Here is a 27,449-nt window from a genome sequence, read left to right as displayed (position 1 = left end):
AGCTGGGCCGGCCTGCGGCTGCGTGGGCTTCTCCTGCCGGGCGCCTGGCTGCCGGGCGGTGCGAACAGCATCCACTTCGCGGGGCGCCTTCCCTCCGTCCAGGGGCGGCGGCGCTTCTCGGTCCCTGCGGGGGCCACGCTGGCCACGGGCACGGAGCACACCTGGGCGGCCCGGCGGGCGACGGGCCTCAGCCGGATCCTGCCTCGGGGCGGGGCCTCTCCTCCTCCTCGGGCTTCTGCTGCTCCTCCGGCGCCCCCTCGCGCCGCCGCCGCGCGCCCCAGTAGGGCTGGTAGATGTAGAGCCCCCCCGCTATGCCCAGCAGGGCGGCCAGCAGCGCCTCCGGGAGGGTCACGCGCCCCCGCGGCCGCAGCATCGCCGACGAGGCCCTCCGCGCGACGCCTCAGGCCGGGGTGGCTCCGGGACGCCGCACCGGTGAGACTGCCGCCTGGATTGGCTCGTCCGCAGAGGCTCCCTCCGATCCTCTTCTCGCGGTACCTGCCGGGTTTCCCTGGCCCCGCCCAGCCAGGTAAGAGGGAACCCCGCGCACATGCGCAGAGGAGCGGCCGTCCCTACTGGCGCACATGCGCTCAAATGGAAGGCGGAAGTGGCTGCGCCGGAGACACCGCCATGAAGCCCACGCGGGGGGGCGACGACAGTGGCGGAGGGGGGCGGAGCCCCCCGGCGCGGCGGCGGAAGCGGAAGTTAATGCTACATAGGCCCGCCCCTCTCGGGGGCCTCGCTAGGCGGGGCTCGGGTGAGGAAACCACTGTGGGGGCCTCCTGGTCTACCTCGCAGGGCTGCTGAGGATAAAGTGGGGGTCACCCTCTCGCGGCCTTCTCGGGCTGGCTGCAAAGACCGTCACATGCAGGCAGAGCCGGCGAGGAGGGCGGAGGCTGAGCGCCATCCCCCCTCTCCCTCCGCCTCGCCCTCCTCTCCCTCGGGCCCCTCTCCGAAAAGCGGCGGGGGCGTGAAGGTCCCAGTCCGGGCGCCACAAGCAAGGAAGCAGCAGGAGCTGCGGGTATTTCCTGGGGGTGGTTCCGAAGCCGTCCCCAATCCCCTCTATCGAACATTATTTGGGGGGCTCCCTTATCTGAGCCCCAGAAACCTGTGAAGGACACCCCCCTGCACCCACGTCCGCAGGCACCACGTCTGGATGCGGCTCAGCTCTGCTCCAGGGCCAGAAAGAGGTGGGGGTGTGACGTCATGTACGAACAACATCGTCAGCCCTTTTGGGGGGCGGCTGGCCTGCTTCCCCCTTAGCGGTGGCAGAGGCCCCTTCCCCTGGGAAGTTCTGTGCGGAGGCGTGGAAGGGGCTCAGGGCTGCAGTGCGGTCCTGCAGCGGGGAACTCCCTGCTGGATTGGCTGTTGTTTTCATGGGCTCAGGGTGGCCCTTTGGTTGGGAAATAGCGCTGTTGCTGGTACATGGGACCGGCCAGATGTACAAAGGGGCTTTGGTGATTTCCACGTGTGGATACTTGGCCAGCGTGAAACGCCTGTGGCTGGCAGTGGAATTTCATTAATTGATTGATTATTTAAACAGAATGTATATGCCCCTTGATTGTTTTTTTTAAAAACCCTAAGCAGTTTACAAGAAACATTAAAATTATCCGTACAAACAGTTAAAAACAAGTAATTAAAAGCATGTAAAAAACGATTAAAACAGCAGCAAAGTAAAAAGACGCATCAGCATCAGGGTAGGCTTGCCTAAACAGAATTGTTTTAAGCAGGCACCAAAAGGAATACCGTGAAGGTGCCTGCCTGGCGTCAACAGGCAGGGAGGTTCAAAGTGTAGTTGCTGCCACACTAAAAGAACAATTTCTTACAAGTGCAAAACAAGTACTATGTGCACCTGTCACAGCGCCAATTCCATAGACTGAAGCGCTCGAGTGGGCACATGTGGGGTAAGGCGATCCATCAAGTAAAGTGAGCCCAAGCTCTTAAGGGCTTTATATACCAATAGTAATACCTTGAACTTGGCCCAGTAACAAACCTGCAGCCAGCACAAATCTCCGGGGAGGGGTCTCACTCCTGTCAGCGACCGTGCTGCAGCCTTCTGCACTAACTGCAATTTCTGCGACAAGCCCAAGGGAAGCCCATGTAGAGAGGGCTGTGGCCAAGCTGTGGAATGCGTCTGCCTGTCGGTTTGCACCGCAAGGGTAGCTGTGGCTTCTTGCTACGTACAATCACAGGTATCTCTCAGCCCTTCAGTGTTCCCTCGAGACAATTAAAGGAACGACTGTTGAAGAAGCTTTTTCAAGTCTGATGGTTCTGGCTGGCCGTCCATCCCCCTCACCCCCTTTTCAGTGGTCCCTTAGCTTTTCTGGTGCGACTCCAGATTCACCTCGGATGGTTTAACCTTTTTTTCAGCACCCTCAAAGAGGAAGGAGGCTGAAAAGTCACTTTATTTCCTACCACCAAGGCTCTGTTTTGCTAAGGTTGTGGCTCAGAGGCCCTTTTTTTCAGAGTTATCTGCAGACTCATTACCTCATTATATCATGTTTTTTCCAGAAATCAATATACAACCGGGGGGGGGGATTTGAAATAAGACTGCAAGGCTATTTTGTTTCCAAACTAATTGCAGCCTTAAAGTACCAAAAACTGTGTTAAAGGTTAATCTCTTCTGCTTTTCCCCCAGCTGCTTTTGGAGAAACCTTTTACCTCTGCTTGTTCACCACCACGTTGAGGCTATTAAATTGCTTCTTAGTCCAGACCAGCTTTGTTCCAGATGAGTACTGGCAGTCACTTGAAGTTGCCCATCGTATGGCTTTCAAATATCCTTTTTTAATGTAGCACAATTTTAAGTGGAAGTTTTCTCTAGTTAGTGGAAGTTCCAGTCATATTTACTCAGAGGTAAGTCCCATTGAATAGAAGGGGACTTGCTTCAGCCTGAAGTCAACATGTTTGCGATTCTGCTGCTGGCTCCGTGACTTGGAAGCAAGTCCCCCTAAGTTCAGACCTAGGAGCGGAGTGCAGCCTGAGGCAGCTGCTTGCCAAAGTGAAATAGCTCAGGCTTTGGTCAGTGCCTGGATGGGAGACCCCCTAGGAAGCGCACGTGTGTGCAGCCTCGAATTCCATGATGGGGTGGTGGTGGTAGAAACATGCCAAAGAAAGAAAACTGGCTGCAGCTGAGCATCTTGTGGCCTGGTTCGGCTGGCTTGTAGGGGAGACCACCTGAGAAGCCTCACGCAGGCTGCCTCCGGTGTGTAGGATCCGCTTGTTTTGTCACATTGTCACAACTGGGCCATTTGTGCCCCCAGGAGTCATGAAGGGTTAGGTCAGCGGTGGCGGTTGCTGAACTACAACTCCCATCAGCCCGAGCAAGCATGGCCACCTGTCGGCTGTGCTTTAGTTTGGATACTCTCATTGAGGAGGGGGTTGGACTTGATGGCCTTCTAGGCCCGTTCTAACTGCAGTTCTGTGATTTTGACTCTTCTGTAGGGCCAAAGGTCCCCCACCCCTGGGCTAGGCAATGCAGAGGCTCCTATGGGGCCTGGATGGTTTCTCCTTTTTGCCCTCCCTCCTAGTAAGTTCTGACATGCAAGGCCCTGAGACACAAACCCGCGGGGAAAAGGGCCCTGTCTGCCCCAGGGACTTGCCAGATGAATGACTCGTGACATGTCTGGGAAATGGGTTTGGGTGGGACAAAATGCATTTTTTCTGGGGGTGGCTGTGATGGTAATTTAGCAGTTGTCAAAGGACCTAATATATTGTGTTAGCCCCACTCTGATCAGATTTGTAGGCCAGCCCCAGAACACCCGGTACCACATCTGTGCCGTATGCTATCTTTAATGCTGATAATTATGGCTACCTGACCTGGGAGTGGACAGAAGGCCTGCGGAGCCACCTCTACCCTCTGCTGTTTGCAAGCATCTATAAAGTGTTGCATCTGCTTATGAAGGATGATGTTCAGCTGCTGGTGAGTGTGGGTGTGTGCTGGCCTGCTGCTGCCAGAGATGCATTCAGTATTTTGCCTTTTTGATTGGAATTCTCCAGTTGTGCTGACGTTCCATCCCTGGGGAGCAGTTTTTTATGGCTGCTTTGCTGAGGATATGCAGGCAAATACCTAGAGTTGTGGGGGGGGGAAGGAATAGTCCAACTGCAACATTGAGAAGAGTAGGCAGCACCCACCCTGTTTGTGCCCTTGGGGGAGGGGCAGGGCAGCTGTTGTTTGCTGTCATGCTGTCTCTTGCTTTCATCATGCGCCTAGCCTGCGGAGGAGCTGGGAGACGGCTTTGGTGCACCTGCAGCCTGGACTCCTGAGCAAACACTCCGTTTTACGGCTGGGGAGATGACAGTCTAGTCCCACCAGCTCCTCTTCCGCCCTCTCGTCAGCCGGCATGCCTTGTGGCTGGGGTAGCCAATGCTTCTTTTGGGAAGTTCTAAGGACCAATCAGGAAACCCATAGAAAGGGAAGGGGGTGAGGCCAGCAGAGAAGACCCTCCCACTATAGATCCAGACAGGGCTAGCCTCCCCTTCCTTTTCTGATGCCCACGGCCCCAGGGGGCCTGGCAGACCCACAGGTAGAGCTATCTGCTTCCCAGCACACCAGCTGCCTGGCAGAGAAGTAGGGATCTGGTGCCAGATTCTCCCTGGCCAAATGGCACCCTCCTCATGCAACTCATGTTCTGGTTTAATCATGCAAAGCAGGGAAGAGTAAGGAGTGGAGGCCTTTGCCTGCCTGCGGCCCGTGGCTTTCAGGGCCTTGCAGATGTATTTCTAAGTCAACACGGCGGGTTCCACACTGATTCTGTTAGTGGGCCTCAGCCATGGGGTCACGTCCAGGAAGCCACTCATTTGGGGCAGGATCTGAGTCTTGGGGGTTCATTGCCGTGCAGCAGAGGCTGAAACAGCATCTTCCGTAGGAATCAATAGATTTGTGTGGCGTCTTTTCCTCAGCTGCATTGGAAAATGTAATTACTGGTGTCCGTGGGAGGGAGAGTGTGAGTGTAAATTACAGCATAACCAAGGCCACGCTGCGCCAGAGAGCCAGAGAAGGAAAAAAATGGAAATGGTGGCAAAGCAGTCAAATGAAATCACTGTTGATTTTAAAGCACCATCTTCCTGATTGGGGTTCTGTGTTGCCTGGAGGCTTTTCCTTCCATCCACGCTTTCAGCGAGTGACAGACCCTTTCAAGGTGACAGGAATGACTTGTGCTCTGTCGTCATGTTCCCTCTCCCAGATCTGGCTTCCTAGAATTGTACATGCCTTTCTGGCAGCACTTGCAGATGTGAAGCTGTACTCCTGGGTGAAGCGGCTGGATGGTGCAGAGGTGGCCAAGTGGGTGGTGAGTCTCCGCCTGCCTTCCCCTTTCTTGGGTGCCTGCTGGGACCCCAGCACAGCACAGCTGGGGGCGAAGGGAAGAAATGGTGGCTAATGGGAGGTGATGAGCTTCCTGCCTGTTTTCTTGGCTTACGGATTTTGCCTTAAAAAGTTGTGCCGCCCTGACTCTCTCCCTGCTGCTCTTCTGCCTTGTTTTCAGTACTTCTGCCAGCTGTCTTCCTGGTTCACATGGTACTGCTGCACCAGAACTCTAACCAACACCATGGAAACTGTCCTCACCACCTTTGCTCTTTGCTACTATCCCATGGAAGGCACAAAGCGGGGCAGCAGGTGAGAAACCCTGCATTCAAGTGCAGGGGTGTGTGTAAGTAAAAGGCTTGGGGAAATGGATGCCGCTGTCAGGACTTTGCTGAACTCTCCTGTGCTTGGCTTCCCCCCCCCCTTTGCCTTTTCATGCCCAAATTAGCTGCTGCTTTGTAAATTTTAAACCTTGCCGTCTGGCAGCTGGGCATCATCCAGGTAACCAAGCAGTCTTTTTGTCACTCAAGCAAAAATGTCTTTTCTTGAGAGCCCTGTGAAGTCATTGTGTTGGAATGTGTTGCTTCCAGACAGGTAAGACGGTGGGTTTGCTTTAAGGCATGATCCAGCTCTGGATTCAGTGTGGCTGGCAGAATTGTGTGCAGTATATAAATAAGCCACACAGTCATCTGCGTAGAGGAATGCAAAAGCGGACACATCTGTCTGTCTCGCTTTCTTATTGAAGCATTTTCTCCAAACTCAAGGCTGCTTATGCAAAGCACACTAAGGCTGCAGCCCCCCCAAATACAGCAGGGCTCCCCTCTAAGGTCTCATAAGCTGCCAAAGAGGGAGGCTGCCCCACGGCCAGGCGCCCACCAGCACACTGGCTTTGCTGAAGCTGCCCTGAGTGCTCCGTCCTGAGTGTTCCTTCTTCTTTCCAGCCTCCCCTATCTAGCCCTGGTAGCGCTTTCCTTTACCATTCGACCAACCGCCATCATTCTGTGGGTGCCTTTGCTGCTCCGGCACTTTTGGAAAGAGCACCAGAAGTGGCGCCTCGTCCTGCACAGCTGCATCCCGGTGGGGTAAGACTGTCTTCTCTGAACCCAGGGAATGGTGGATTGCAGGGCAACAGACAGCAAGTCCCGCACATGTCAGATGTGCAGACCAGCTGGCCTTGGTGCCTTGCTGCTGGTGGGGCCAGGAGGGAGAGGCCCCGAGAGGCAGGTCTGGCTCCAGGCATCACGTGGACATTTGCTGGTGAGCAGCACGTGGCTTGCAGCCAGGAGCAGGAGTAGGCCAAGCTCAGTCTACACACTTGCCACAGGGGAGGCTCTAGGGAAGAAGGGAGTCCGGTGCACCCTGGGGCATCTGCTGTGTTTTAGCCAATCAGTTCTCTCAACAGATTGATCACGTTGGGATCATCTTTAATCATTGACCGAGTATTTTTTGGTAAGGTAAGTTGACGTTCATTCAGTTAACTCAGTGAATTGCATGCTCATATAGTTGGTGCCACAGAGCTTACCTAACGACACAATTTCTGCCTTTGGTGATGCCGTTACACGAGGCGTGGATTAGGGAATGTATTTTCCCTTGAATTGTTCAATTCCTGCTTTTAGAATTGCACCCAGATTTCCAAATGGCTCTAATGCATAAGTGAGGAGAACATCAATACGGTATTTGCCCGCTCACTGCACCTTCTGGTGGCTCCATGTTTTATTAGCAAACTGGCGAAGGAGGAATGGAGCAAGCCCCTCCACCCCCTTGCCAGCCTGCTGTGTTTCCAGGCTGGGTGTGGAGGACGGAAGAGATTTTCCTTCCTCCACAACAGAAGCCAAGTCGGCTGGCAGAGGAGACATGAACATGCTCTTCCCCTCCCAGTTCCCCCGCTCACCGGTGCGGAATTCCTGTTGACTTAGGGTTAAATAATAATTATTAATATGATTGTTAAACACACGGCCAGACTGATCCCTGCACGGCACCATCCTTTGGTCCCAGGTAGGGGTGGAAGGGCCTGGCCATTCCTGCACTCTCCGTGTCTCCTTTTTCCAGGCTTAAATTTGGTTCTCCACATTTCCACAACAATTTGTGATTTTTCTAAAAAAATCCTCATGAAAATTCTTCAGCATTTTAGTGTGAATTTGTCCTAATAAACACATTTTTGTAGGGAGTTTTGACTAATGCACACATTTTTGCAGACATTTCCTCATAATGTATTTTTGTATGTTTTTTCCACTAATATATTCATTTTTAAGCACACCTTTATGCATTTCTGTGAACATTGTTTGGCTGGAGAACTGCATCACAAAAATTGGATGAGTGTGATTCATAAATTTGTCTTTAAATGCAAACTTAACTGAATTTTTCCCTGGTCCCTGGGAGGGTGTTCCAGGGGCTGCAGGAGTTGCAGAGAAGGAGATCCAGACTGAGCAGGAGTCTCACAGAGGCTGCTTCTTGCAGCTGGAGAAATCTCCATGGCTGTCCCTCCTCTGCTGTCAGCTTAGAGAACGCCTGAAGGAGGCGCCCTGCAGTGTGTCAGGGTGGATCAGTGGAGGCTTTGGATCCGCTAGACATGTCCCCAGAACAGGACCAATAGGAAAGAAAAATGTCAAAGAATGGAGGTGGTGGTGGGAGTTAAAATGCACTTTCCCCTCTTTTTCCTCTTCTTCTTCCTCCTCTTCCTCCTCCTCCTCCCTAGTGACCTGCAACTGAGATAGTTCCAAGAGAGGAGTGTGCTTTGTTTATGGATTTGCTGCTCCAGAGGGAGGTGAACGATGGGTTCAGATTCCATTGGAGTGTTGGGGAAGCCACCTGTACACAAAACCCTCCTCTTGCCATTGTCATCCCTTTCACAGCCTGCCTGGTTTGCTTTTTCTCCTCCTCCAGTGGGTCCTGGTTCAGCTGAACTTTTTGAAGTTTAATGTGCTGCAGAACGTGGCCACTTTCTATGGATCCCATCCGTGGTACTGGTACTTCGCCCAGGGCTTGCCGGTGGTCCTTGGCCCTCATCTCCCCTTCTTTCTTCATGGCTGCTTCCGAGCATCAGAAAAGCACCGCCTGTTCCTGGTGGTGGTGCTTTGGACGGTGGCGGTGTACAGGTATGCTTCCTGCCAGAGAATGGAACCTTGTGCCATGTATGTCTTGATGGTTTAGCTTGCTTTCTGCCAGTAGGCTTGAGGAGGCTGTTTACAGTTTAAAATCTCATACGTGCGATTAACAGGAAGAGTGCATGGGGCACAAAGAAGAAACTGCTGTCATGGCCAGGTGGAGTGGCTGACAAAGGACAGTGCTGGGAGAGCTGGGCTTGTCTGTCCCTCAGATGCAGCCGGGGGAACAGCTTTGCTGCCAGTGACTTAGGAGCCCCACTTGGCCAGGAAATTCTTGGCTATAGGGCCGTTGGTTCTGACTGCTTTGTTTGCTCTCTTTTTCCTTGTGCTGGTAGATGGGAGTGGAGGCAGCTGCTGGAGAGGGCCCCTTTGTTGTCGTTTTAATGTTCACACAGACGTCTTCTGTTGTCAGAGCTGTGGGGAGATGCAAACATACAAGAGGGAGAGAACTGTGGCCAAGGTGTTTCCCTGTCTTTACGCTGGGGATGGTGTGGTGCCACCATGGTCCTCCGTGCTTCTCCTGCACCGGGGTTGCTGTGGTTCTTCCTCTTTATAATTCCACAAGATGGGCCCTCAATTCCTCCCCACATTTATTTTTCCCCAGGTTTTTTTGCTAATTCTGATCCCCCTTTTTAAAAATCATGTAGAACAATTACATAATTGTCTCCGCTATTCTTGCTGCCGTTACCGTGCTTTGAACGGATGGTCTGATTAGATGCAAATGAGGGCCATAATCGCCCATCAAGTATGTCTCTTGAGCTGCAAGGAGTCAGCAGCAAGAGAAGCTTGTGGAGAGTGAACGGGATTGGAAAAAAGTCCAGTCTATTTTATGTATTTATCTTTCCGGAGTTGGAGGGTTGGGCTTAGTGGAAGACAGAATTCCTCAAACAGTCCAAATATGACAGAGGGCACCAGATAATAAAATTTAAATATGGTCCTTGATAAGTCAGGTTACCAGCACACCAGGGCTGGAAGCAATTGGTTTTTTTTAAAAAAAAGCTATCTATGTAAATTTGAAGAAGCCAAAGCAACAGCCCTTCCGTTTCACTCTACATGGGCTTCTTTACCCCCTTCCCATACACAGGGGAAAAAAAGGAAGGCAACCAGGAGAGAGATGATAGCTTTCCTTACATCCCCCCCCCCATTTTTAAAAAGAATTAGACTGCAATCCTATACACACTTACCTAGGACAGTAAGTGCTATTGAACTCAGTGCGGCTTACTTCTGAGTAGACATGGATAGGAGTAGACAGTTCATGTCCTTGCAAGCAAAGTAGGTGAGAGAGATCAGTGCATGCACAATTGTTACAACGCAATGCTAGTCACATTTATTCAGAAGGAAATCCTATGGATTCAGTAGTTCTTGGATTTCGTTTCAAGAGAAATCTGATTAGAACTGCAGCCTCTGTTTCTTAACAGTGGGGTGGGCTGGGATAGGGGATATTCAGACCTGCCTGGAAATGACTCTAGGTGCCTTTGACCTGAACCTCCAAATGATACCGCAGTGATTACCCGGTAGTGAGCAACAGGCGCTCTTTACGTGCTCAAAGGCACTAAATCAGGTTATGGTTAGGGAGTGGCAGGCAGCATTTCCTAGTGCCATAACAGCCTGGGCGGGCAGGCACTACTGGGCTGGCATGGGCAGTAAAAACACCAAACCGCCCTGCCCTCATCAGTTTTGTACTAGAATTTACATGTTTTCTGTTTAAAAAAAGATTGCTACCAACAGTGTAGCTTATGCCTAATGAGTTGCCAGGAATGGAAAAGAAGAAAACATTTTCTTCCCTAATCAGTCTGGGACTGGGTGGAGCAACTTTAATAATAAAAATAATGGAGTATGTGATGTGTGGAAGGAATGGAAGGCAGGTGTTCAGACTTCATGTTCATCCATGCCACGCTCTTCTGGATTGTGTCACCTACGCTCTGTTTCCTCCTACAATGTGAATGTGACTTTGACAGCAATGCTAAAGGTGGATCATCACACAGTTGATTGATTGCAATGGTCAAGGGCCGGGCATGGGGGCAGGGGCCACTGAAAGGGCCACTGAGTAGCAGCCACAGGGGAGCAAATCTTAAGTCAAATACATGCGCACGCACGCACACACACACACACACACACACAGCATTCAATCAAAAGTGGGTAGTGGTGGTAAACTAGTCATGTCAAATGGTAAACAGCAAGGACAGTTTTGCTTGGAATTGGGGGGGGATATTATGGGTGGCAATGGGAGCCTGGAGGATTCTCTAGGATGACAAGGTGAGACATCTTTCTGCATTTATATGTTCATGCTGACTGTAAACCTTTTTGAATTTTGTGTATGAATCCTGGGATATTTATTTACTGAATTTATATCCTGCCTTTCTGTCGCCATAGAACTCAAGGGGGCATACATACATGTGCTTCCCAAAAAGTCTCCCATCCAGGATATTTATTAGTATTAGTATTATTTCCATTTATAGACTGCTTGCTATCTAAAAGATCTCAAAGCGGTTTACAATACACAAGGTACAATAAAAAACATATCAAATTAATTTACAAAGCAAAATACATAAATAATATCCATATCCATAAACATATACATAAACACAGTATAAAAGTTAGAATTCACCAAGGGAAACTTGTAAGCCGCCCTCCCCGCTCTATGAAAGTGTCAGAAAACTGAAATTATGTTGACCATGGAGGAGGACGACAAGCAGGTAAAAGGTTATTACTCCCCTGGTGTGGCTTGCCGCCATTTCTCTTGCCCCTCCTTCCTCCTGGGGGGGGGCGGTGGGAGCACCCGCTGGCTGCCAGGCTCGAGGACTCAACCTCGGCGGCCTGTGTGTCCCTTGTTCCGAAGGCGCAGCATCTCTTGGGAGGCAGGTTGTGGTCAGAGAGCAGGACGGGCTTCAGCTGGGGGCTAAAGAGGGTGGCCGTTGTGTTGGTGTTGATGGGGGACTGCAGGCGACCCCCACAATAGGGAAAATCAGAGGCCCACTCGGCCTTGTCTGCATAGCCCCAGTGACTGGTCCTGTGGCCAGGAGGACCTACTTCTGAGGTGGGGCCCTCTGAATCTTCCTCCCTGATGTCTGTCTGCACCATCTATTTGGGTGGCCAGCGTCAGCAGCGAGAGGAGGAGATGGTGGCGGCAGGAGAAGTCCAACCTCAGGCTCTATTTATTTATATAAATATGTCTTATTTAGTTATATTTATAAACTGTTGGGCACTAGCATAGACATCTTTTAAAAGGTGCTTAGACGAAGCAGATTTTTGTTGCAAAAAGCCCTTTTTTGTTTGTTTCCAAACTTCAGTATATTCAGAGGCAGACTGCTTCTGTAGCTGAAGGTTCTACATAGCAAGAAAGTGACAGATACCTTTACTTCTCAAGGTTCAAAGGCAGACTGCTTTTGAATAAGCTGAAGCCAACAACCAACAGAAGAGCACAACTGGCCTTTTTAAAAAAACAGATGAACAAACGGGGTGTGTGTGTAGACAGTCACTCTCTGTTTAGCCTCAGACACCCACCCACACGTAGTGGGCGGTCAGCCCGCCCTTCAGGTTTGTTGTGAGCAAAAACTGGAGAGGGCAGCATTGAGCCAGTGGATGTGTGCCTGCCCAGAACAACTGCAAACAGCGTGCCTAACAATAAAGCAAAAGAAAAAAATGTCATTACATTCCTGTTTTTTTAAAAAAGGTTTTAGATCTATCTCCTCAGCAGCATTAGTCTACAACCAAGCCATATCTACTCTGAAGTAAGTCCTATTAAATTTAATGGGGCTTACTCCCTGTTAAGTGCTGGTTGCTTGTAGTGTTGGCTGAAGTCTGGCTGAATTGTTTTTCAGTTCAGGAGGTATGACAAAATGTGGTCCGGAACGTCAGTCTCTCTAAAAAAAAGAACAATGGATGTTAATGGCTGCTGTTAATGCTTGTTAACCCAGAAGCAGTTTGGAGCAAAGCTGATTACAAAGACAATTATGTAAAAATCAGTGGGTTTTTGTTTTATTAATTGTGCCACTTAAAGTCGCTAATGGTAGCAAGGAGTCAAAGCCAGTATGAAAAAAACCAGACTTGCAGATTGTGTCAGTTTCTGGTAATAAACCTGAAAATTGCCAATATTCTCCCCATCTGCTATAGCACTTGGTAGCAGGCGCCTCCCTCCCTGCTCAAGGGAGCATTTGGCCTGGTCTTGGCCCGGCCAGCTGCCCTGTCCAGTGACTGGGGAGAGGCAGACCTTCCCTTGCTTGCCTTCACACCAGGAGACTTCCTCAGCTGAGCTTTCTATGATAAGGACAATAAGCATTGTATGTCTGCCTTGTTTTGGCAGAGCAGGAGGGTTCTGGGGCTCAGAGAGATGCCCAGCAAGGTTCTTTCAGGAACATTCTTCTTGTTTTCTTACAGCACCTTGAGCCACAAAGAATTCCGGTTTATCTACCCAGTGCTGCCTATCTGCATGGTGTTTTGTGGTAAGTGTTTTGGTTTTAAACACAATGTGATCCTTCTGTCCCCTTTCAGTATATCTGCATTCATTAAGATGATAAATGCTGACCATGAAGGAAAAACTTGCTGCTGTTGTGGAAGTTTTTAGTGCTAAAATGTGCCTTACCTTTATTTGAGAAGTAGTGAAATGTTACGGGGTAGAAGATGAAAGGCTGAACCCCAACAAAAAAATTGAGGCATGTGACTTTGCATGTGACTGCTTGGTTTTTGGTTCAATTTTCTTGAGAAAGGACCCTCTTTTGAAAACATGACATGATGCTTTTGAAATATCCTCCTGTCTCCAGAGGGAGTGAGCTCTCAAATGCCTTGATACAAGACAGAACGCTGCCATCACAGACACTGATGTACCATCACCCTCTCAGGCCTCTATTCTTGGGCTCAGGCAGAGCCATGTGATCTTGGCTAATAGCTACCCTCATCAGCTGCAGAAAGGCTCAGTGCAAACTTGCGTGGTATTCCATCTTCACAATAGTATAGAGATTCCTACTTTGCACTCTCAGAAGAAAATTTCCCAATCTACTGCTGACAAACTCATGTTTGTTTTATTATTTAGTTCTTGCTTTGTTGTTATGTGCCTTCAAGTCGATTACAACTTATGGCACCCCTATGAATCAGCGACCTTCAATAGCATCTGTTATAAACCACCCTGTTCAAATCTTAGAAGTTCAGGTCTGTGGCTTCCTTTATGGAATCAATCCATCTCTGGTTTGGTCTTCCTCTTTTTCTACTCCCTTCTGTTTTTCCTAGCGAATCATCTTCTCATTATGTGTCCAAAGTACAACCACCTCAGTTTCATCATTTTAGCTTCTAATGATAGTTCTGGTTTAATGTGTTATAACACCCAATTATTTGTCTTTTTCACGGTCCATGGTATCTGCAAAGCTCTCTTCCAACACCATGTTTCAAATTAGTTGATTTTTCTCTTACCACTTTTTTCACTGTCCAACTTTCACATCCATACATAGAGATCAGGAATACCATGGTCTGAATGATCCTGACTTTAGTTTTCAGTGATACATCTTTGCATTTGAGGACCTTTTCTAGTTCTCTCATAGCTGCCCTCCGCAGTCCTAGCCTTCTTCTGATTTCTTGACTATTGTCTCCATTTTGGTTAATGACTGTGCTGAGGTATTGATAATCCTTGACAAGTTCAATGTCCTCGTTGTCAACTTTAAAGTTCCATAAATCTTCTGTTGTCGTTACTTTAGTCTTTTTGACATTCAGTGGTAGTCCTGCTTTTGTGCTTTCCTCCTTAACTTTCATCCGCATTCGTTTCAAATCATTACTGGTTTCTGCATATCTTAAATTATTGATATTTCTCCCTCCAGTTTTCATACCTCCTTCATCTTGGTCCAATCCTGCTTTCCGTATTATATGTTTTGCATATCAATTAAACAAATAGGGTGATAAAATACACCCCTGTCTCACACCCTTTCTGATTGGGAACCAATCGGTTTCTCCATATTCTGTCCTTACAGTAGCCTCTTGTGCAGAGTATAGGTTGCACATCAGGACAATCAGATGCTGTGGCACCCCCATTTCTTTTAAAGCATTCCATAGTTGTTTGTGATCTACGCAATCAAAGGCTTTGCTGTAATCTATAAAGTGCAGGGTGATTTTCTTCTGAAATTCCTTGGTCTGTTCCATTATCTAACCTATGTTTGCGATGTGATCTCTGGTAGCTCTTCCTTTTCTAAATCCAGCTTGCTTACCCTCTCCAAAATGGAGATATCCAGATTGGCTAACATAATCAAAACAACATAAAAGCAAACAGCCTAATTGTGAGATATGTTTTCACTCTCCTTGACTAAGTAATGAATCTATCTTTAATATTTTAACCATAGGTTGCAATAGAAGATTACCAAAATATAATGGTCACAATAACAAAACCTCATTTGTCACATTATAAACAGGTAAAAATTGGACTTAAGCCAAACAAATCTTGCTACAGCTAAAAGAATTGCTCTGTTACAAGAAGCCAACAAAAAGTCAGTCCTTTACAACTCTGAGCGGTTGGCTTTTCCTTCAAGAGTTAGGTCTAAACATTTATTTTGGATCAGCCAGAAGATTGGGCGATAAAATAATGTAATACAGTAGGGCCCCGCTTATACGGCAGGTTAGGGACCAGGCCCCCACCATAAAGCGGAAATCGCCGTAAAGCGGAACCCATTGACTATAATGGGTCGTGCTGTGCGAAAATGCCGCAAAAGAGCAAAATCAGCTTTAAAATGGGGAATTTCCCCTAATTGAAAGCCGCCGCATCAGCAGAACGCCGTAAAACAGAACGCCGTAAAACGGGGCCCTACTGTATGCCATCCACAGAAGGAGAGAGTCTCAAATAACAGGGTAAGTTTTAAAAGCTACTATCTAAAACTGCTGTTTGCATTCTGAGTAGAGTTAAAGCAGATCCAAGAGTAAGATTAGACATAAGCTTGAAGTAACACATTAAAATTTATACTTAATCATTGTATGCCAAGGGGCTATCTTATTACTTGTAACAGCACCAAGTTCAATACTGGATAACAACATTGTAAATCCAATCTTTAAAGATCTGTTTAATTAAAGGAGAGTTCAGGAAAAAAAACTCTCTAAAGAAAACTTTAATATTGAATTTTGAGTACAAGTTCTTGTAGCAGAGTTGAGCCTTTTAATGAGAGCTTCGGCTATGGGGTGGTATACAAGTGTAATAAATAATAATAATAATAATAATAATAATAATAATAATGTCTTGGAGCCAATGACAGCCAATTTAGGAATAGTGTTTGGGACACCTTAAACCAGCGATTCCCAACGTGGGTGGTAGCGCCCCCCTGCGGGGCGTTACAGCCTTTCAAGGGGGCGGTGGCATGACTACAAATTTTAGGGGGCGTTGACATTTGGCGGTGTGATGCGACGAAGCATTTAAATTTAATTTTATTTAATACACAAATCATTAATTTTTAAACTGTTTTGTCCCCAGTTGGAATGTATTTAATAGTCTCGATTCATGGAAATAACACTATAAATAGTGTGTGCTCTTTAGTAAAGAAATTCTGAATAGCGGCCAGTGTCATATCAAGGAATGGGGATATTAGCCACTCCCCAGCACTAGGTAATGTTCCGATGCTCTTGAGGGATGTTTGATAAGCTGGGAGTATTGGTGAAGGGCGCATTCTTCCAACGGATAAGTACCATGTGCAAACAGGTGATGCAGACAGTCAGTTATTCACTGGTTTTCTTCAGGAATGGGACACACTCGCTACCCGTTGTTTCTGTGATGTTGAAATGAACTTGTTTAACGAAACAATGCCAGTAAACTGAATGAGTTTGTTGTTAAGTATATTAAGTATAATAGGACGCATTGGCTTATACTTAATCTTAGGGGGGCATTGGACACAAAAAGACTTTGCAAAGGGCTGTTGGGTCGAAAAAGGTTGGGTAACGCTGCCTTAAACCAATAATTGAAGGTTCTAATGGTGATGATAGATTTAACAGAGATTATACCACTTTTTGATCACAAAAAGGAAACTGGGGTTTACCTGGGTGCATAAATATTTATCTTCAGCAACTTATTTCGAATGTATTCATATCAAAACAAATATTCATGGCCCAGGTCTCTGCTCCTTAAGAAAAATTAGATACAAGTTCTGATTTCAGTAAACAAAGAATTGGTACTATTTGGTGCCCAGCAAAATTGATGCCAGAACTTTAATATTCCATTTAATTGTTGATCAAGCTTTAATTTCAACAAGTTGTCATGAACAGCTCTACTGCTAGCCAATGAAAATAACATGCCAAATATTGACAGGAAGAAAATGATTTTTTTAAATTAAAGGAATGATTCTCTCCTCTCTAAAGTAGTATGTTAACAACATATGGGGGAAGAACACACCCTTGTCTTACACCACAGGTCACTGGAATATTATTTGACAATGTCCTACAGGAGAGATATAAGTATAATACAAGGGATCTGTGTTTGTATCTGCTAGTTTGCCCATGACCTGTTCCTGTTGACTGAATCAAAGGCAGCACAAAAGTCAACAAATGCCACATGCAGTTTTGATCTCTGTTGTGTCAGTTGAACAAGTGATCTAAATACAAAAGCTTGGCCCAGTGTTGAACATCCTGCTCAAAACCATCTTGTTCTTCAATCAAAACGTTATTAATTATCTTCCAATTCGTGCAGCAAGTGTCTTGCATACATTTTTCTGCCAACATTAATGTCTGTAACCTGAAGGCAGCTTGATGTCCCCTTTCATAAAAATTGGGATTGCTATATTTGTATTCCAATTCAGGAAAATCTCCAGTTGGATCAATATAATTAAACATTTTAGCCAGAATATGGCTCTACCAATTGATATTAGCTTTAAATACCTCTGCTGGGACATAGTCTTCTCCTGGAGCTGGATTGGCTGGCAAAGCTTTGTTTCTTTAAAAGAAACAAGACCATGGATTTGTGGTTTCAAGAACAGAACGCAACAGCCCGTGTATTAATTCGGACAGATAGGTGACTAACAAATACAATTTATTATTATTATTATTATTATTATTATTATTATTATTATTATTATTATTATTATTATTATTATTTTCTTACAATGAACAAGCTTTTTTTATAGTCCAGATCAATTGGCTTGATATTGGATGGAACATTGTATGTTTGTCTCTAACCAAGAATGGCTTCAGTTCCTCCATTATTTGCTGATACTGTCCTACACTGTTACATTAATATCAGATTGTAACACATTGTGATGCAGAAACAACATGTCTTGTGATGAAAGAATATTAGTAATTTTGTCTGCAATAGCACCATCCCATTTCATTTTTTTTTTGCCTTCTAATTAAATGTCAAGGATCCTCCGTGGCGCAGAGTGGTAAGCGGTAGTAACGCAGCCAAAGCTCTGCTCACGGCCAGAGTTCGATTCCAGCAGAAGGAGGAAGTCAAATCTCTGGTAGAAGGAGTCGAGGTCCACTCAGCCTTCCATCCATCCGTGGTCGGTAAAATGAGTACCCGGCATATGCTGGGGGGTAAAGAAAGGCCGGGGAAGGAACTGGCAATCCCACCCCATATATACGGTCTGCCTAGTAAACGTCACAAGACGTCACCCTAAGAGTTGGAAACGACTCGCACTACAAGTGCGGGGACACCTTTATCTTTTTAATTAAATGTCAACCTTATATTCTTTATAAACAGAGACCCAGTTTCTGCCATCCATATTAGACAATTCAACGCTCAAGGGTTGATTTAAATGGCTGGCTAATTTCATTTTAAGCCCCCCCCCAAATTCTAGAATTAAAATCCCCAACTAAATTATAATAGAAGATGCCACTTTGCCCTCCACCTGATCAAGCGTCTCCTTTAATTAATGTCAAAATTAATTGGAGAAGATTATCTGCACCACGTGGGGAAAAATAAATGTTTATAATGATCAGAGAGAACCTGCACCCTGACCAAAGCTGCCTTACTGTTAAAAGTCCAGCTTGATCCGTTGATCCATTTCTGGTTTACTGAAATGGTTGTGCTCTTTTCTGGCACACTAGTCTAGGGGATCCCATCAGTGGCTTAAGACCCAGGCCCAGAAACAACAGCTTCTCGCCAAAGTACTTAGTACCAGCAGACAGGGTTTCTGGTCTAGTGCACCCAAAGGAACCAAGGTCAGCCACAGGGAATCCATACAGGTCAAAGCATAATCCAGAAGCAAGGTCAAGAAACAGTCCAAGGTCAGTATCACTGGGTATCCCACAAGGTATAATAGACAAAGGAGGAGCAACAAACCAGAGGTCTGGAAGGCTCAGGAAGGAGCCTTAGATACTCTGGCCTCCTAAACCACACCCTTGCCACAGCTGCAGTTGCAGGGAAGGAGTGTTAGGGATTGCTTACTCACAAGTAGACCACCGACTCTGGGTCTGTCGGTGCATGCTGTGATGTTGCTCTTTGGACAAGGACATACAGCGTCTGGCACTGGTGCTCTCGAGGCCTGGGGGTGGCTCCACCACCTCCTCGGACTCCCATGGTTCTTCCTCAGATATCAACCCAGAGGGCTCCTTAAGGGCATCCTCCCCATTGGATTCAGAGGGACCTACCTGCTCCCTGACCTGTGGGGTGTCTTGTTTGTCCTAGGAAGACTCAGGGTCTGGCATCAGGCCAGGATTAGGGAGGACGGCCTGTGTGGGATGGGTTTTTTTGTGGGGATGGACCAAATGCTTCCAAATGAATTTTATCTGTTTTTGATTCCAGTATCTCCGTCTCTTTTAAACAGATTACATTGTGGTGGTATAGCAATCTTTAGAATTTTTTGTCACAATTATGAGATTTCAACCCCCCAGTGTTTCCCACTAGAAAAGATAGACTGGCCTATTCAGTTCAGTTCTGAAAACATGGACTCTGACAATCCCGGGTTAAAAGGGAGTGGACTGCGAAAAAGACGAATAATTGGGTATTAGAACAAATTAAACCAGAACTATCACTAGAAGCTCAAATGATGAAACTGAGGTTATCCTACTTTGGACACATCATGAGAAGACACGATTCACTAGAAAAGACAATAATGCTGGGAAAAACAGAAGGGAGTAGAAAAAGAGGAAGGCCAAACAAGAGATGGATTGATTCCATAAAGGAAGCCACAGACCTGAACTTACAAGATCTGAACAGGGTGGTTCATGACAGATGCTCTTGGAGGTCACTGATTCATAGGGTCACCATAACTCTTAATTGACTTGAAGGCACATAACAGCAACAACAAAAAATCATCTTGGAGTCTGAACATTAAATCAAAATGACACTTGCGTGGGCCAAACTAGTGTTCCAGCTGAGCTCAACAGAGAATGCACACAATAGTCTCCTCCTAGAGGTTTGCTGGGTAGGATCTCTCTGTTACCAATACAGTAGGGCTCCACTCATACGGCGGGTTATGTTCCAGACCCCCGCCTAAAAGCAAAACCTGCCTAAAAGCGGAACTCCTTCAATAAAATGGTGCCCGATGCCTGAAAAATGCTGTAAAAGCGGAACAAGTGCCGTGTGAGTGGGGCCGTACTCTAATTTTAGCCACCGTATTAGCGGAATGCCAAAAAGCGGGGCCCTACTGTCTTGATACATGGTTCTGTTTTTTCCAAAGGGGAATATAATCTGACCTCTTATGATTAACAGGTGGAAAGTCCCTCAGTCCTCTTTATCTCAAGTCCTGCCTGCCGTCCTCCACTGGCTGAGCGGGGTTCTTTTTATCTCCTTTGCCACTGTTGCTTTCCACAAGATGCCTGACTTCAAACAAAGGGTTTACTGCTGCCTTTACTTGAAGAGTCTTTTAGGATAGAGATCCTGTATCATCATCAGTGGGAGTATCAAGGTGTGGAAAACCTCTGTGAGCAGCTACTTTTTCTCCCCAGCAAAGCCATTTCTTATGTAGAGTAAATTTGCATTAACGGGGCCCTCTCAGGAGATTTACAAGTCTTCAGCCAATTGGGGGTCTCTGGAGCAGTCAGGAGGTCAGTTTCTCTCATTTGTAGAGCAGAAGTGGCCTCCCCTCCACCTCTGCCAGCAGCCACGTCTATGCAGAGGTGAGGTGACAGGGCCCAAGCCCCGCCCAGCACGTCTTCCTTGAGGAAGGAAGCTGCCACGTATTTTTTTGTTGCTCCAAACCAGAAAATTGCTTATTTACATTTCTCCTCCTGGCAATAAATTGCCAACAAGGGACAATGCTTTTCTTGTCCAAAACCCTATTGCCAGGGATATTATGGAATGTTCAGTCATTCTGAGGCATTTTGAATGATTGATGAAGAGTCAATATATCTACTTTGGTAACAACTTTTGTGCGTACACACAAGAATAGGAGATTTCTCCTTCCTTGTCCCTCTTACACCCCAGGTGGAGATATCCATGACACATCTGCTAACTTCTGTATCCAAATTATGAAATACTTTTTGTTTTTTCCTTCCCTCCTGTTTTTATTCTTATTTATTGAAAAATTGTACAAGAGCCCCCACCACAAAAAATCCAGGATAGCAAAGAAAACTGTGGTTCACATGCAGAAAATATATCCAGCACTCTTTTAAGTCCAGCAGGTCGTAAACAAAGAGAAAAAAGGTTGATGGTGTCCACTGTTCAGGCAATCGTCCAGGAGGGCATGAAGGACACTGAAGGCTGCGAAATGCATTTCTGACACTAAAAGGTTTATCAGCTGAGTTACCCAGTGCAGAATTAAAATGTTACCATGGTAAAAAAGGGTATTCTGCTTTTAAGTGCCACTCCCATTGACGAATGAGTACATCTTTTACATATTGCATTCTTTCAGAAAAGGCTGAACTCTGGCTTCTCATGCAGATGCAACGCTTGGGCACGCAAGAGAGGTGCTGAGGGGCAGAGAAGCATGTTGGAGTTACAGCAGCGGGCAGGCAGTCTTTAGGGAAAGAGTGTGAAAGTTCCCGGGTGCCTGATGGGCGGGAGGCCAAGCCAAGGGATGAGGGAGATGCTGAGGAGCGTCAGGAGCCTTGAGGTGTTCTCCAGAGGTTAGGAGCGAGAGTGGGAGAACTGAGGCTGCTTTTGTCCAGATGGCCAACGGGACAGGTAGCAGGTGCTGCTGGGGAGAGCCCTTTCCACTGGGCCCAGGTGGGCACCAGCTGCCCTCCTCATTCTCCACTCATGAAAGTTGCTGGTGGGAAGAACCCAAAACCTGGAGAGGGGGAAGCCGGGATGCTGTTCCCCGCAGGAGAAGCACTGCCATGGGAGGTGGGAGAGGCCGTGAGGAAGGGCAGCCTTGGTGGCTGTGAGGCGTCCTTCCCTGGCTCTCCCTGTCAGGTTCCTACCTGCTCGTGGTTACTGCCTGTCTCTAGGCACCACCAGGGACTCCACCAGTCCGGACCGCACTCTCTTATGGTTTACCTATCCGCTCTAGCACAGATCTCAACAGATCCCCCTGCTAGGCAACCACCAGTAACGTCCCAATACTAGTATTCCCAGAGACTCTGAATACTGGTATTGTTATTCTCTTCACCGCTGCCACCATTTGTTACTGTTCCCCTTCAGCCTTGGTCATTACCTTACCCTCCCTTCTGGTCTGTGAAACCCCAGCCAAGGATCAGGCCTTTGGTAAACCAAATTAAGTATTTATTAAAGATAACAAAGCTAACAAGATTAACAAGATTTCTTCTTAAGGCACATAAGCATATGGTTTTACTCAATACTAATCCGAACTCCACCTCCCTCCTGGTAAACAACTCTCTAAACCCCACCAAGCAACCCACTCTTTCTCTTCTCCCCCCAGATTCCACAATTCACCACCTCACATTCACCCAGATTTACCTGTCATCCTTTCATTTATACTGTCAGCCATTTTAAACATTCAGCCAATCATCAAGCATTCTATTGCCCATTCACTCCCCCTCCTCTTTCACTACTTACCATGTATACTCTAAACAACCAGCACTTACCATATATACACTAATATATAGGAACATCACAGTGGCCTCCTGTCAGGATGTTGACTCTGCAGCCTTTTCTCGTTTCCCAAGGAAGAGTGGACGGCTGACGGCAGGCCCTCGAGTGATGGGGCTGCAGCTCCCTCATTGCACTTGGTGGATTTCTCCCTCTGGGAAGTTTGCTCATCTCCCCTTCTCTCCTTCCAGGTCTTGCAGGGGCGCAAAGGGACTTGCAGATTTGTGACAATTATGGGATTGTGTTTTGTGGTGTGTTTCATTTTAATTTTATACCTTGCCCTGGTCTCTGCATCGATCAAGGGTGGTCTAAAAATGTTTTAAATAAATTGACAGCCTCTTCTACAGCCCATGATAGCTTCTTTTTGTGGGAAAGGTGAGAGAATTGAGGCGAGTGCCTGGAAGCCTTCTAAATCTGTAAGAAGACCCCTACCTCCCCCTCCCCCGCCTCACCATGCTCTTATTTGGAAGTCTGTGGAACTGGTCAGGTGTCAGAAATAACCTCTTAACCTGGTCAATGTTTTGCTCCCTCCTCCTGTAGGGCATTCCCTTAACCAACTGGAAAAGTGGCGGAAGGCGGCCATCTCCTTCCTGCTGATGGCAAACTTGCCGCTCGCCCTCTACACTGGTTTGGTCCATCAGCGTGGAGCCCTTGATGTCATGGGCCACCTCCAAGGCCTCTGCAGCCCACCTTCCACCCAAGAGCGGGCATCCATCTTCATGCTGATGCCATGCCATTCAACGCCTTTCTACAGGTAAGGAAGGGCCCATCTGCCCTGCTGGGACCCTTCCCCCTCCTCTATGGTCTTTTCTTTTTTGTCTTAAGAAGGATTTCCCTCCTCATTAATCCCCGCGCCAGGACTAGCCTGCTTCACCTCTGCACCCCTCTTCTGGGGCTTGTTAGGGGATTGGAGATGCTTTGCATTAAGCAGACCCGTGGAATGCTCCCTTTTTGTAGGACAGACAGATGTGGCAATCTCATGGCAGCAACAAGTGGGCCTCTGTGGTCAGACCTCCTGATCTGTAAAGTCCTCTGGCCTTTGGGGTGGCCTGCCAGGGACCATCAGATTGTACCTTAGTTTAATCTGGATTCATTCTGATTGCAGTCAGTTTTTTAGGAGCCCTTCCTCCTAAACTGCATAATCGTTATTATACTCCAAGATTTTCTACTTTTTGTAACAGCTGCTTTCGTGGGTGTCTGTCTTTCTGGCTGTAACAGGACCCCTTGCTGGGATTGTGAAGGGCTTGAGAAACAGACCCCCCAAACTCCATTATCTGTGTAGCAGTTTGCCTGAGCACGTTAAGCCATTTTTACCTGAGGGAACCCTAGAAGTATAGCCCTTCATTGTGGGGGCTTTTGGGGGGTGGGGAGGGGGAACCTTCAGTGTTGCGTGCATTGCAGCTGTGGAGCCCGTTCCCCTTGGCCCAGCCTGGCCCTCTTCCGCTTCTGGCATGTCTTCCCTGCAGCTGCCCATTCCGAAGCACAGGCAGGAGCCTCCGCTCCTCCCCCTTTGTGATGGCCACGTTTATGGGGCCTGTCTGTAGCCCAGTGTGGAGAGGCCACCTGCAGCCCTCCCCACCCATCCTGCAGGCATGATCAGGAAGGAGCTCTATCTTGCTATGCCTCCCAATTCCCCTCCCCTTATTTATATTCAGATCAGCACATGCAGAAAAAGGGTGGAGATTCCTAATAAAATTTCAGCCTCTGCTGTTTCTAATGGCTGCCTGTTTTCCCTCCAGTCATGTTCATTGCCCGCTGGAATTGAGGTTTCTTCAGTGCCCTCCAGATTTGACTGGAAGGACAAATTACCTTGATGAAGCTGACTTATTTTACACTGACCCTCTCCACTGGCTCAAAGGAAAGTTTTCAAATATTACATTGCTACCTACACACTTGGTTTTCTTCAGTGCGCTTGAGCAGGTACGGCAAATGCAGAACAATCCCAGTTTCATTGTTTTCAGTGGGGCTTAAGTAACTGGATTCCAACTCTCCAGATTGGCAGAGCAGCTCTTCCCTATGCATCTATTGTCCCCTTTTGGCACAGCTAAGGGCACCTTCATCAAGTAGCTGAAAGAGATGAATACAGAGGTGCAAGCATAGTTGCATGGTCCAGAGCCTGCAGGGTCTCAGAAAGGGAATGCAGAGGACCATCTCTAGAAATGTGTAAGGAAAGCCCTGCTGGCTGAGATGAACAGTCAGCTTCTCTTGTGGTTCCCTCTGAAGCGGGGAGGGGGGATGTTTCACATTCCCGTCATGGCAAAATAACCACTGATGGACTTTAGTCTCCTTTGCTCTCCCACGTAAGCTAATGGGCATCACCACACCTTGTGGCACTCAGTTCCTCCCATTCGCCCTGCATTGCATGTGGAAGGTCTGTCCACAGTCCTCTTTAACCCAGCTAACTCTTTGTTGAAAATAAACTACTACAAGGAAGTGGTACTACAAAATTGTTCAATGTGGAGGAATTTTAAGCACCTGAGCTGGTCGACTCAGAACAGGAATCATCAGCATGGTGCCCATGAAGGCCTTGTATGGTTCCTCTGAGTGGAGGCCTAATCCCCAGATTTCCGCTTTTCATTTTTTAAAAAAGAATCATTTCTAGTATTTTTAGAACCTGAGATGTGAAGCAAAATGTACAGACCACATTCTTCTAATTTTTGTGAGAAATTAGCCTGCTAGCAGCTTCCCGTTCTCAGTGGCCATCCAGATGCTGATGGTAAACCCACAGGCAAGACATGAGCGCAACAGCACTCTCCCTCCTGCGGTTTCCAGGAAGTGGTATTCAGCAGACTGCCTCCAATCATCAGCAAATTTGGCCACCTCACTGCTCACCCCCTAACTGTAGATCAGTTATGAACAAAATAAACAGCACAGGTCCCAATACCGATCCACTTTCTACATCCCTCCATTGGAGAACTGTCCATTTATTCTTCCTCTCTCCTTCCTGCTGCATAACCAATTCCTGATCCACAAAAGGACCTCTCCTCTTATTCCGTGACTGCTAAGCTTCTTCAGGAGTCTTTGGAGAGGTATCTTGTTGAAAGCTTTTGAAAGTCCCAAGTACGCTATGTCCATTGGATCATCTCTACCTATATGCTTGTTTACACTCTGAGGGAACTCTAATAGGTTAGTGAGACAGTGCTGGTTCTGTTTCAGCAAGGCTTGTTCTTCTATATGTTTGGTTATTTTATCTTTAATATTTCCCATCAGTGTTCTCAGGAAGGTAACCGGCCTGTAATTTCCAGGATCCCATTTAGATCCCTTTTTAAAATTTGGTGTTGGCTACTTTCCAGTCCTTGGGTATGGAGGCTGATCTTAGGGATAAGTTACATATTTCTGTTAGAAGAACAGCAATCTCACATTTGAGTTCTTTGATTTGTCAGTTTTCATTTTGCCTGTTAAGCCTGAAATTTCCCCGCTGAGAGAACTGTCTGCTTGTCATGAGGAACAAAATTAGGATAAAAACATCTGATAGTTTAACTTGCTAGGGATGTAAAATTCTGTAGCATTCTCCCTAACACTCCTTATCTTTAAAACAAATGGTGGTTAAATATTTGTGTTCAGAGCAATGAGTGTTCTCTTATTCCTTGAGAACTAGACCCTGGCTTTTTTATTCATGGAATACACTACGGTTGACTGTTGCTCACATCTTTGGTTCTCTGCTAGATCTGACTAGGAAACATTCATTATTCAAACAACAAAGATAATGCATCATTTATGCAAAAATGTTAAAACTAATTTTACTTCTAGGCAATATCACCATTTCTAGTTTCAAATCGCTATGAAAAAGTGGCCACTTTCTTTCACACCCATCTACCTCAAGGACGAACTGGAAGCTCTATTTACATCTACGAAAGGAATCAGGAGCATCTTTGAAGACTGAGACACTTTCCTGTGTAATTCTATATTGTTTATAGAGATCACACATCGGTCTGGTTCATATGCGACATACTTAAGAGAAATCGATCTTGTTCACGTTTACTCAGTAAGTTTGCCAAGTTCAGTGGAATGTGATCACTTTCCATTTGGGCGTAGAGAACACACCTGTCCTCTTGACAGCATGTTCAACACAGCAGAGGCGGCACAAGTGGCCTTGGCAAAACCTTCAGTCTTGCTCAGTGTATGTACAGCTATACAAACTTTTAGAAATAAAAGTAATTTTTCCAACCAAGTCTTTATTTTTCTTCTACAATTTACTGCTGTTCAAGAAATTTCAAATGCAAGTCAGAAAGCTGATAGGAAAACATCACACATGAAGTCAACAGGTTCCAAAGCACACCAACCATTACACCACAAGAACAAGCAGACATGCTTTTGAAGAGCATGAGATGAAATTAGTGCATCATAATATTACTCTTACATTGTGTCTGAATCAAGTTTGAATTCTAAGTACCAACAAGTGCAAAGAAGCTTATTTTGCAAACACACACAAGCTACTGCTTACCCTGCTTTTTTATTGCAATAGTAGGACTGCACCCAAATTAATGTTTCCCAAGAAGACTGAAAGGCAAGGTGCAAACTGAGAAGCTGGATTGATCTGGGAGATGGGGGTGGTCTCTGGGAAGGGGAAAACGTGCTCTTGATTGCTCTGTTGAAAGCTACAATCAGCTCCAAAGATGGTCAGTCATCCTGCTGGGCTCCCTCTGACAACTATTTAATACTTTGGACCAAAGGGCAGCTGACCCAACTCTATCTCCAAGTTTGCCATGTGTCTTCCATTCCTGCGCCCTTGTTTGTGCCATCTGCCTTCTCTCTTGGAGCGATGCTGGGGCTTTGGGGCATGCCGTTCCTGCTGTGGACTTTGAGTTTGGGTGAAGGCCCGCTTAGCCGGATAGCTGAAAGGGAAGTAGGCAAGGGAAATTAGTGTCCTTTAAATTCTATTGCATAAGCATCTCTATGCTAGGCCTTGAGTTCATTGGCCCAAGCGATCTCATCCAAAGAGCTACCTTTGCTTATTTTAAAGGACATCAATTACCCAAGTAAGGATACAGTAAGTGGACGGAATGCAGTTGTTGCAGTTCCTTTTAACAGACCGTGGAACTTTGCCACGTTAGACCCTCTTTGTATTGCAGTGCTTAATGTACAATAGAACTTGTGCCCCTTCTCTGGGGGATGGCATAATCACCACTTAGGGATGTGTTATGTGTCTGCCCACCAACAACTG

At 46.9% G+C, this 27,449-nt stretch overlaps 2 protein-coding genes across 9 annotated transcripts in view; one reads left to right on the top strand and one right to left on the bottom strand.

The window, feature by feature from the left end:
• On the top strand, positions 1–26,452 carry PIGB (phosphatidylinositol glycan anchor biosynthesis class B). 4 transcript variants are annotated; one of them, XM_061594827.1, is made up of 12 exons: positions 1–526; positions 2,636–2,771; positions 3,799–3,916; positions 5,181–5,285; positions 5,481–5,611; positions 6,241–6,381; positions 6,702–6,753; positions 8,183–8,394; positions 12,781–12,845; positions 22,826–23,039; positions 24,025–24,205; positions 26,036–26,452. In XM_061594827.1, exons 2-12 carry the CDS (start codon positions 2,761–2,763, stop codon positions 26,159–26,161), a joined length of 1,356 nt encoding a protein of 451 aa, XP_061450811.1. In that variant the 5' UTR covers positions 1–526; positions 2,636–2,760; the 3' UTR covers positions 26,162–26,452. The 4 variants fall into 4 exon arrangements, with proteins under 4 accessions (XP_061450811.1, XP_061450808.1, XP_061450810.1 ...); XM_061594824.1 differs by lacking the exon at positions 1–526 and adding an exon at positions 557–754; XM_061594826.1 differs by lacking the exon at positions 1–526 and adding an exon at positions 664–1,187.
• The window catches only part of CCPG1 (cell cycle progression 1), a 38,081-nt gene continuing 37,072 nt past the window's right edge, over positions 26,441–27,449 (bottom strand). For all 5 annotated transcript variants that reach the window (XM_061594820.1, XM_061594819.1, XM_061594821.1 and 2 more), the window contains one exon: positions 26,441–27,120. In XM_061594820.1, the coding sequence (XP_061450804.1) occupies positions 26,940–27,120 (181 nt within the window). In that variant the 3' untranslated portion in view covers positions 26,441–26,939. The remainder of the gene's footprint in view (positions 27,121–27,449) is intronic.

This window comes from Rhineura floridana, chromosome 14 (genome assembly GCF_030035675.1).
Source record: "Rhineura floridana isolate rRhiFlo1 chromosome 14, rRhiFlo1.hap2, whole genome shotgun sequence".
Classification (NCBI taxonomy): domain Eukaryota; kingdom Metazoa; phylum Chordata; class Lepidosauria; order Squamata; family Rhineuridae; genus Rhineura; species Rhineura floridana.
This window is presented reverse-complemented; position numbering and strand designations above follow the sequence as displayed.

Coding starts and splice junctions, on each gene's coding strand:
- PIGB (XM_061594824.1), top strand. CDS start 592: ATGGAAGGCGGAAGTGGCTGCGCCGGAGACACCGCCATGAAGCCCACG. Junction 2,772..3,798: donor GCCCATCGTATGGCTTTCAA/ATATCCTTTTTT, acceptor TAATGCTGATAA/TTATGGCTACCTGACCTGGG. Junction 3,917..5,180: donor AGGATGATGTTCAGCTGCTG/GTGAGTGTGGGT, acceptor TCCCTCTCCCAG/ATCTGGCTTCCTAGAATTGT.